The sequence below is a fragment of the Miscanthus floridulus genome, chromosome 16, assembly GCF_019320115.1.
Source record: "Miscanthus floridulus cultivar M001 chromosome 16, ASM1932011v1, whole genome shotgun sequence".
NCBI classification, from domain to species: Eukaryota; Viridiplantae; Streptophyta; class Magnoliopsida; order Poales; family Poaceae; genus Miscanthus; species Miscanthus floridulus.
In genome coordinates this window covers 2,693,678-2,704,766 of record NC_089595.1, presented here as the reverse complement: position 1 = coordinate 2,704,766, position 11,089 = coordinate 2,693,678, and the positions used below count along the sequence as shown (strand labels likewise).

The 11,089-nt window shown below is 45.3% G+C and overlaps 1 protein-coding gene and 1 pseudogene across 1 annotated transcript; both read left to right on the top strand.

The window, feature by feature from the left end:
- The first annotated feature begins 5,342 nt into the window (after positions 1 to 5,342).
- Positions 5,343 to 6,850, top strand: LOC136513829 (stress enhanced protein 1, chloroplastic-like). Its single transcript, XM_066507803.1, has 3 exons — positions 5,343 to 5,560; positions 5,644 to 5,792; positions 6,420 to 6,850. The coding sequence occupies exons 1-3, from the start codon at positions 5,431 to 5,433 to the stop codon at positions 6,522 to 6,524; spliced, it is 384 nt and encodes a 127-aa protein (XP_066363900.1). The 5' UTR covers positions 5,343 to 5,430; the 3' UTR covers positions 6,525 to 6,850.
- Positions 6,851 to 8,372: 1,522 nt separating this feature from the next.
- LOC136513660 (probable NAD(P)H dehydrogenase (quinone) FQR1-like 1) lies at positions 8,373 to 10,009 on the top strand (annotated as a pseudogene).
- The last annotated feature ends 1,080 nt before the right edge of the window (positions 10,010 to 11,089 follow it).

The following is an 11,089-nucleotide window of genomic DNA, read 5'->3' as shown; positions in this document are numbered from 1 at the left end:
CTGGGGCGACGACGCCGGCAACGCGCGCGCCGACAGCGACCGGAAGCACCGCGCGACGGCCTTGCCCCTTCCCGGAGGCAGCGGTGAAGGGGGCTCCGAGTCAGAGTAGCTCTCCGAGTCTGGGAATGACACACGTTCCACTTAGAAGGAGGCTGAGGGGCTCCCAATGAGCACGGCCACATCTGAGAGGAGGCCCAGCGACCCCGCCCCCAGGGATCTTAGGGAGGGAAGCTTCTCATCGGCCTCGTCAGCCCAAGAGCGGCAGGAGGGGGAACCGTTGTCCATGGATGCACCTATCAGCAGTCACTGTAACACCCCTGGTGTTAGGCTTGCCTAACTGCACTTGCCTTCCATGAACATGAGCATCATTCATCCATTCATGAGCTTATATCACTTGAAACATGTGAAACATGACTATGAAACAAAAGTATCATTTCAATTGTTTTTCATCGTTTCAGTACATTCAGTGCTTGATTCTTGTATGACCAATGAGTGGTATGGCTAAATATATTGTTAAACATCTTAGCTATGCTTAGAAAGTCATTAGGAACAATGTTCATGTTGATCATTTTGCCTAATTAAGTTTCCAAGTCATGGGTTGACTTGTTTTGACCCTAGGACTCTTTGGTTTGACTGTTCAAAAAGTACCACTTAGAATGTTTGCATGTCTGAGCAACCTAAAACAAAGTTGTAGCAAATTATATAAGGAACAAAAGTTATTTTGTAACCAAGTCATGGAAATGTGCACAACATGCTCTAAATGGTCCCACAAGTCCGAAATTTGGTTGGGTTCAACACTTAGAAATTTTCTAAGTACAAACTCCACTTTTCAGTTTCTTGAACACGACTTTGGCATGATTTTACTCTTTGTCCTTTGCGAATTAGACAGTGATCTCTAAATGAGTTTTGTAGCTGGTATGTAGGTGTACAACTTTTGTTTTGATTTCTTTCGCTAACGATCAACGGATTAGGAGATAGAGCATCACCATTTGGCGCTGTCAGTCAGCTCTTTAGCACTGAATCGCAGCTACAGTACCCGACCGGTTCAGAAGAACGCCGCCGCGTTGATGTCGCGCATCGCCGGTCTTCTGCTCGCGCAGGCCACGCGCCGTGGCCGTTCTGGCACCGCTGGCCTCGCCTTAATCCCCCGCGCGCCTACCCGACCAGTTCACCCGCTCGTTTTTCGTTTTCATTCGCCTTCTTCGCTCGCTCGCAGCTCCACAGCAGCAGCCGCAGCAACTCCGGCGAGCTCGCTCTTGCTCGCCATCGCAAAATCGCTCACTACATCTTCATCGCAGTGCCACCGTGTTCTCCTCTACCTCCTCCACCCCTAGGCTGCACCGTTTGGGTCTCGGTAAGGGCACTTTGGCCGTTTTTCCGCCACCGTTTCCATGGCCGCACCTCGCCGGAGCGGACCTCACCGTGGCCAGCGCACCTAGAGGCCGATAGAGTCTAGTTTTAGGAGTTCTATGGATGCGGGAGGTCGAGGTGGGCATGCCTTTGCCCTTGGTTCCACCGGTGAAATCGCCGTCGGCGAGTTTCGCAGTGGCCGCGCCGTCGTCTTCCTCCGTCCCCTGTTTTCTCTTGCTGACGCGCGGGTCCTAGCTGTCAGTCGCCGCTGCTGAGAGGGAGCCGAAGCTGGGCTACGCCGTTCTAGGCTGTGTGCGCGCGCAGTCGTGGGCCGCCTAATCCGATCGGGCTGGCCCAGTAGCTGATTAGGTTTTCCTTTTTGTTTTGTTTATTTTGTTTTTCACAGATTTGTGTGCACGATTCAAAAATGTGTAAATCAAGTTTGGTAGATCCAAATATTATGGTTCCAATTTTGTTGAGTTCCTAGTAATGTCTAGTATTTAATAAAAATATTATATGAGCACAGGTTTTAGAAATTTTGGATGAATTAAATAGGACTTTAAAATGTGTTTTTAGAGCATGCAAACTTGTTGAAATTTTATCTTGAGTTTCTGTGGTAAAAAAATTATGAAATTTTGTGGGTATGCTAGTCTTGATTAGTAAAAGCTCTGGTTAAAATTTCAGAGCTAGTGCATGTGTGGTTTTTGAGTTATAGATTTTCCTTTTATCATTGATTAATACTTGTGTGAATTTTCATAATTTTTCTATAGATCCAGTAAAGGTAAAATTTGGTGAGTGCTATTCTTATGCTAGAGTGATACTAGGAAAAATGAGAAATCTATTGCTTGACACTTTTCACTAAGGTTTCCTATTTATGCCTTTTTAAGCATTTATGCCTTGTCATTTTTGTGTAGACTATTTTACTTATCCAAATACCATGAAAATTTTATGATAGTCTACTTAGAGTAGTACTATGCTACTGTAATTTTCTTAGATTTTTATAAGCACTAGAAATATAGGTTGCTGTTGTAGCCCTAGTTTAAAATGAAATAAAATAATCCTCTTTAATGCAAGTTAGTTAATAATGTTCGCTTTGGTGTATCTTTGAAGCATTTAATAAGATGTATTGACTTAACATATTAGTAGTAGAAGAGAATGCAGTAGATGACATGTGCTTGTAGCATATTTTCTTGGATGATGTTGACTACCTTGCATTCAAAAATATCCATTGTATTCATCTCATCCAATGCACCGATTGCATAAGTACTTACGCACATTGCATCATACAGGATCACAAACCGAGAACCCAGTCGTTATACCCGAGGAGCCCGAGGAGCAGTTCGAGGTGCAGCCGCAGGAAGTGCCAGAAGCCGACGAGGAGGACGTTGAGGAACTTCCGGAGTGCCCCGATCACCGTCCGAGCTCCTTCGAGAGAGGCAAGCCCCGGAGCATTTTCTCCTGGTTTGCAATTATTAATTAAATGCTTTACTTTAATTGATGCATTATGTTTAGGAGTTGTTTGCAACCGTTGCTGCATTATACCTTGTCTACCTTTGTTATACTATATCCTTGTTACCCGGGTATCCGCAGTCGAGTCAATGCTTAGCTGGCTTAGACCGGTAGAAGTCGGGCGATTTCCTGTCACCTGCGAGCTATAGGTGGTTACCTGGATCTGCTTGGATGACTATGAAGTCATGGTATAACTAAGTGTTAAATGAAGTTGAGACCGGACGGAGACTTACAGAGTTTTGGACTGTAGTGTTTCCGTCTGTGTCGATTAAGGACCGACCGTTGTTGGGCCTCGAGTCATGTTGAACGCATGCGTTACATTTAGCTGGCCGGATAAAGTACCTTCCGACCGGGAAGCTGGGAGATTTTTCGGGCCGAGTAGATTGCCCGCAGCGCACTGTGCCGGAGCAGGTGTGGTAGGACACGGGGGCGAGATGATAAGACCAAAGTGCAGTCGGTCGGCCCCCGGGTACATGTGGTTCTTGGTAAACTCGAGATACCTGGAAAGTTGACTCGGTGATCAATATCTCACTTTAGCGGGTGAGTGAGGTTTGTGTAAGGAATAAATCACCAGCTGGTTAGGAATCGATTCGAATCGCCATTGCTCCTGGATAGTGAGCACTTGACTTGAGTTACTTCATCGTAGTAAATGTTTATGGAACACTTGGACAATTATAATGAATATGACAGTATGGAAGTTGTTTAATGATCATGGGTTGTCATTATCCGCTTAATCATGTGTTTGCTCTAGTATAGGTGCAAATCTAGTTGACAGGTTAATAATAATTAAATTGACAATAATGCTTTTAGAAAGGTTCTTGAAATGCTAAAAATGCATCTTTTGCAAATGAGTCAGCTACCCTACTATAAAGCCCTTCATAATCCTTGGTGTCATTTATTTTCGGTTATGTCAGGTAAGTCTAGCTGAGTACCTTCTCGTACTCAGAGTTTTATTCCCACTTGTTGCAGATGGGCAGATGTATTACGGCTACTGTATCAACTGCCTTTATCCTGCGATGGGTGATGCTTAGGACCATGGGCATGGTCATTCCTTACGTCTCGTCTGATGCTTTTGTTGGAGATGATCATTCGCTGGCACTATATTTAAACTCCGCGTGAGTGTGTGTGTGGTTTGAACAAATGACTTCCGCTACTTTTATTCGAACTGGTTTTGTAATAACTATGTTGAAACTCTGATGTATCTGAGATTGCGAACTTTTATGTAATATGTGATGGTGACCGCTAAACTTATTACGATCTTGGCTGGAATGGAAGTTGGTTTGAAATCCTTCGTGATTTCACGGACTACCGGGTTATACGGGCTTAAGTTTGCTAAATCGTCTGCTCTGGCGGATGATTTTCTTACTTAATTTCGTATAATTGGTCGGTTCTGTTACACACCACCCGCCGTCGCCGCCTCGCTGGAGCACAGAGGTCGCCGGATCTACGCGATGTCCTGTCGGTGCTCAAGCTACCTTACCTTCATGAACAGTAGCGCTGCAGATACGACTGGTTGAGCCGTTTTTAGTCTAAACAGGCCCTTAGCCTTTAGGTAAGAGATCTAAGCTTACCTAAAGGCTAAGGGCATGTTTGGTTAGCCTCTCCTAAAGTTTAATCAGCTAAATCTAGTCCCATTTAGTGACTTTTCACCCAAACATTATGACTAAATGTGATTAAATGGGCTTTAGCCAACTAGTCACTAAATTGTTGCTAGAAGGGACTAAAAGAGACTAAACCTCACTTTTTATTCACTTTGGAGCCTAACATCCTAACTAAAAGGGACTAAAAAGGCTATTTTTATCTCTTTTAACCACCCAAACCAAACCCAGTGATTAAAGTTTAGGAGAGAGAAACCAAACATGGCCTAAAACTATACAAGTAGGATGAGTAGTGTCTAACTTAAAGGCATGTTTGAATACCATGGGTTAATTGTTAGCTAGCTAATTTTAGTTTAAATTAGCTCTAAACAAGAGGGCTAATAGGGAGACAAATTTCTTAGCCAAGTCTTTAATTAGTTGCCAGCCAACCAGCTAGCTAGCCACAACTAATTTAGGCTAAATTTTAGCCTAACTAATAACTAGTCATGTGTATTAAACATATAATTACTGGCTTGTCATAGCTTATCTGAGTATCGTTTTGAGTTGTACGATTTTCGAGCCCAGTTTTCATTAAAAAAAACTAAGTGGGCACTCATCTAATCGAAATCGCGGCGAAGCTTTTGCCGTCCTCTTAATAAAAAAAAAAGTATCGTATTGCTGTTGTGGTTTGAGATGAAGTCCAGCAACTGGCGCGGGGTTCCAGAATAAGAGCGACCTCATTGATAGGTGCCGAGAAGAAGTCTACAAGAAGAGCGTTCGGATGGACCTGAAACAGAGGCGGGATGAGGACCGAGTGAGGAAAAGCGGTCCAACAGGCCTTGTGCACCTGTGACGCAGACACGCAGTACGTATTATGAGATCCAAAAGCCCATCATATTGGATTGGATGGCAGACGATAAGGCACGCGCGCAGGCCACCGTGGATAAGAATCGAGAAGCTTGCGCTCTCCCGTCTGCTCTCTCCGCCTCCATCCATGGCGGCTCATCCCCTCCTCTCGTCCTCCGCGCTTGTTTGTTGGCGTCTTCGTCTTCCCCCTGTAGCTGCAGGGGAAGGGAACCGCGTTCCCTGGCTGTGCGTGGCGTCAGCACGCCCAGCTGCTCGAGGTATCGAAGCCGCCTCTCCGCATTGATTTCCATCTTTTGTACTCCTATTACTGATTTCCACGGCCTCTCCGCATGTACGGCAGGCGGGAGGGTGAGGTCCCTGAGCGTGAGGTGCGAGCAGGGAGGCAAGGGCGGCAGCGGCGGGCTGGACGTGTGGCTGAGCCGCGGCGCGATGCTGGGCTTCGTCGGGGCGGTCACTGTGGAGCTGACCACTGGCAAAGGCTTGCTTCAGGTGTGGGTTGTCTTTCGTTCTTGCTTTGCTTTGGCTGATACAATGGACAATTTTGATCCGTGGCATTGGCAGCTTAATTTCTAAGGGTCTGCTTGATCCATTGGCACTTAAAAATTAGCTAGCTAATAGCTGCTACTACCTCCATCTTATGAAGAATACAATTTGGGTACAGTGTCAGCACCTTAAATTTAACCGATTATAGATAAAAAAAAAGTATCAATCTTTATAATACCAAATAAATATCGTTGATTAATTATGAAATGTATTTTCATAATAAATTAATTTAAAGTCATAAATATGAATATTATTCACTGAAAACTTGATCAAACACGAACAATTTTTCGTGGCACATAATCCATAGTTGCATTCTTTTCTTGACGGAGGTAGTAATTTTTAGCTGGGGCTATTTGAGTCCACCTGCTAATAGGTGGTTAGACAGTGAGTTGAAGGTGCAACTCTAAACCTACTAATAGAATTAATAGTTAGCAGCACTCTGACTAATAATTAGTAGGTCTTTTTGGATTCACTACTTCCAATTTTAGCTGCTAATTTTAAGTGCTAATGGATCAAACAAGCCCTAAATTCTCATGGTTGATTAACGGGCTAATTAATTTTTGTCTGCCGCAGAATGTGGGATTGACCGCGCCGCTGCCGACGCTGGTGCTGGCGCTCACCGCCGTGGTCGGCGTCCTCACGGCTTTCCTCATCTTCCAATCCGGAACGCGGGACTGATGGACGAATTGACAGAGCTGCCGGCACTTTCGTAGGTCCCAACTCCAAAGAAGGCATGCATATGTCCATCAGGGTCTCGTGCCCTGTATGTCTATGCAGTTGTGGTTGTGTTCACAGAAAGGGAATGCAGAGGAAGTTGGAGGAGTAACACAGCGCGAAAAAGATATGTTAAAGTGTATAATAAGTGTTACCAAATGTGTTTTCAGTACTCCTTCTTGAAGGAGTAAATTGCATTTTGGATATGTTAAAGTGTATAATAAGGTATATATGTGGCTCATGAGACTCTTTATCACAACAAAGGGTTAGGGAGACAAATCCAATCCGTCCATCCACGATCTATTCTTTTATCCCTCCTCTCTTTGGCAAAGAGAGTGGCCATGGTCGGTTAAGGGGGCTATATCTAGGCAAATTTTGTGCTGGACACCACATGCATTATAATGTAATTTCCGGTTGTTTTGGAGAGATAAACACGTGTGGTTGGCCCTTTATGCCCTTTATCACCCCGAAATGGGATGGTTGGGTCGAACCTGTTAGCTACAGGACCAGAGCTGTCTGTCTCCGCCTACCTGCGAGGACGAGGCTGAGCACGAGCAGCCAGACCCGGCAGGACCAGGCTTCGACGAGCACTTCCAGACCCATTTGAAAATAGGATGGACAGGCATATGACCACGGAGAATTTTGTAGACTTTGATGAAGAGAAGAGACCTGTTCCCCAGATAAGGTATATTCAGTGTTGTCAAACAATCATATTCTTTTTTTTGCAGCCATGTCTTTTTACCCATTTAGTGAGATTTGTACCGCTAGATTTAAGTATTCAAGGCACTTATTAACCATTTACTTATTTAGTATTGGGGCCTCAGATTTATTTGTTCTTAAACATTATCTTTATTTCAAGCCTTGAACTGGTCATATCCCTTGCAACCTCAAGTTTATGACACAGCTATAATTTGCAGGACATATGGATAATAGTATGCAAGTTGTTGATCCATCCCCTTTCAATGTTGTGTAGTATTTTAAGCTTTCTGCTAGCATCATATTTTGCTACAGTGGAGAAGAGGAAACATGAACAGAAATTGGATGCCACATCATGCTTGCTTGTTCAACCAAGCAGGCTATTCATTATAGCTGTTTCCTTCTTGAAATAATTGAGGACTGAACTGAGTGATACTACGGCAAATAATCTGATTGTACACTTGATTACTTCGTCTGCAACTTGCATATGTTGATTAGGCAATCGACCTCAACACATCAGTTTTGGTCTAGCATTGGTTCTGATTGTGGTGCCTTTCTTGAGGGTTCTGAATTGTTTGGTTCAACAAAAGGAGAATAAGAATATATTTGTCCTTTGTACTTCGACATCTTGTGATATATCTGGACCTAGCTTTGACATTAGCGAATCAAACAGGTATCTGCATTCCATCAGCTATGTCATTTCCCTATATGTTTCTGAGTCTCAGGACGGCGGCTTGCAATTGATATGTAATATAGTTTCTGTCCATATGCAGATAAATTAAGATCGTGCTCAATTTCTTCAGTACGATTTCATCAGCTCTTGACAATGATGAATCACTAACCACCTCTTGGCCCCATTGTATAAAGTTTCTGAAGGATTTGCTAGGAAAGTTGTTAGTGGTATGTTAATATTCCTATCTTGGTATTGTTCATTATTCGTTTCAGCAGATAGGAGATGCATACATATTCAGTCTAGACATGTTCAATCTGTCCGAGCTTATCTGAGTGGTTTCAGATAAAGTCGAGCAACTGGCCGAGGCCCGAGGAGGTCCAGAATAGGTGTAGGTGACCTGATTGATGTTGAGAAATTTACCGCTCTCTCGCTGGAGCTCCGCCATGGCTATGGAGTTCCCGCGTCCCGATCTGGTCCGGCCGCCTCCACCGCCGTTAGGACCCCGACAAGAGGGCTAATAGGTGGTTAGATTTCTTAGCCAAGTCTCTAACTTGATAGCTATCCATAACTAATTTAGGCTAATTTTTAGCCCAACTAATACTACCTCCATCCCAAAAAGAATGTAACTATGGGTTACGTGTCACGTAGAGTGGTTCACGTTTGATCAAATTTCTAATAAATGATATTCACATTTATGGCTCTCAAATTAATGTATTATGAAAACACATTTCACAATTAATTAAATTGTTTTTTAACACAATTAATTAAATTATTTTTTAATCTATAATTGGTTAAAATTAATGTACTAACACGTGACATTGTACTAGAATTGCATTGTTTCGTATATTAAACATGTCCTACGGCATGTGGATCTAGTTTAATCAGAGCCACACCACCTATCGTAGGTTGACAGCCTGTTCGTTTCGTCGTAAACGATCGTAGATTATTTATTGCTGGCTGGTTTGGCTGGTTTGGTGTGAGAGAAAAATACTGTTTCAGCTTATAATCTACGATCGTATACGATCGTATAAGCCCAGCCGAACAGGCTGTGAATCCCTTGAACTTATCATTTGCATCTGCTACCGTACGAAACGAGGCAGCCGGACTCGATGTCAAGTGAGGATGACGCCATGATGCCCCTATTCGTTTCTCTTATAATCCGTCTTTTTTAGCTTATTTTTTTAGTCAGAATAATGTTTTTTTCTCACAACAAATCAGCCGGAACAGTGTTTCGGCTTTTCAGCGAAACGAACGGGGCTGATAGCGTCTGGCGCCTTAATTACTTACTACTAGTTTTTGTTGGAATTAATTAATCGTGGCAAACCAAATCAATCTATCTAAGCCGCCGAGGGTTAACAACTCTTAACTCAGAGAACAGAGATGACACGGTAGGTAGCCATCGATCATCGTGGTCCAATCCAAGTCAAAAACCACCCCTCCTCCTGCCTCCTGCCCTCCCGGCCCCTATAAATAGTCCATCACCACATGAGAGCAGAGCACAACAACAGCTAACAGAGCAAAGCAGAGCAGGTGTGGAGCGTGGCGGAGACGCTTCCTGAGGACGTGCTGGGGAAGATGGGCGCGGCGCCGGCGCCGGCGTGGGAGGACCACCGCGTCATCTCCCCACGCGACCTCGCGGGCGCCGACGGCGTGCTGCTGGGGTTTCCCACGCGGTACGACATGACGGCGGCGCAGATGAAGGCGTTCCTAGACGCCACGGGCGGGCTGTGGCAGGACCAGGCGCTGGCGGGGAAGCCCGCGGGCGTGTTCGTCGCCACGGGCACGCAGGGCGGCGGGCAGGAGACCACCGCGCTCACCGCCGTCACGCAGCTCGCGCACCACGGCATGCTCTTCCTTCGTGCCCCTGGGTTACACCTTCGACGCCGGCATGCCCGGTGTTGACGAGGTCAGCGGTGGCAGCCCCTACGGCGCGGGCACCTTCGCCGGCGCCGATGGCAGCAGGACGCCCACCGAGACGGAGCTCGCCATCGCCAGACACCAGGGCACCTACTTCGCCGGCATTGCCAAGAAGCTCAAGGCCGGAGCCGCGGCCCTCGCTGCCGAAGTCTCCTCAGCCTAATAATGATATTAATCAGTCGTCATGTCTACTCAGACTACCTTTATTTAATTTCCTGCTTTATTATTAATTCATTGATGTTTTTTGGCGACAGAATAATATTGAACTACGTACGTACTGCATGGCATGCTTTGCTTGTTCCTAAACATGATGTCATAAGTGGCTCCAGAGACTAGAGGACAAAAAAAACTCGAAGGAGTTTGTGTTATCCATTAAAAGAAAAAAAAATCTTAGGCGCACGTCGTACCAAGAACTACTCCTACATTGTATTATTTTTAATATTATTTTTATTTGAGCCCTACTAGGATTAAGGTTTTAATTCAGCACTCAATTCACTCCCTTTTAGACGCTTACGAAGATCTTTCACATATATATATACTTTTTGATTGATGGGACGACGGGGACAAACGGTCCTCAACTAGTATACACTCATCTACTCTCCTCCAACTAAGTCTGCTCGTCTACTCTCCTCACATATATATATTACCGTGATACTGTGCTAAGGAGGTGCGTCCGGACGTCTCTATTGGTGGGTCGCAACACCAGCCCAACAGCCCAACACTCTTATACACTCATCTACTCTCCTCCAACTAAGTCTGCTCGTGAGCCCATCGTCCGTTCCTCTCCATACCGCACATTCGCGTCCACGCGCGCCGTGGTGTGCTCCAGCGTGACCACACCGCCATAGCGCTCTCCACCTCCCCCAACTGGCCGTCATCCTCTCTCTCCACGGTGCTCCAGCGCTGCCATCCGCCATCCTTCCTCTCCACCGGGCCATCTGCCCGCCGCTGCGCTCTCCACCGCGTCGACCGCCTTCTCCCCCAGAGCTGCGCTCCACTCCGTGATATCGAGCTCCACGCCGGCATTGAGCTCCGCGTCGACATTCCTCCATTCGTCCAAGGCAACAAGTAGATGTTGCGCTGAAAGAGCATGTTGTAAGCGTATGTTTCGAGTGCTTTATATGTTGCAGAGGTATGTTATAAGTGTTTCATATCGATGTTGTAAAAGTAGATCGAGATGTTGCCTATGTTGCAATAGTTGTATATGTATGTTGCAAACATTTGTTCTCAATGTTTCATCTGT

Coding starts and splice junctions, on each gene's coding strand:
- LOC136513829 (XM_066507803.1), top strand. CDS start 5,431: ATGGCGGCTCATCCCCTCCTCTCGTCCTCCGCGCTTGTTTGTTGGCGT. Junction 5,561..5,643: donor AGCACGCCCAGCTGCTCGAG/GTATCGAAGCCG, acceptor CATGTACGGCAG/GCGGGAGGGTGAGGTCCCTG. Junction 5,793..6,419: donor CTGGCAAAGGCTTGCTTCAG/GTGTGGGTTGTC, acceptor TGTCTGCCGCAG/AATGTGGGATTGACCGCGCC.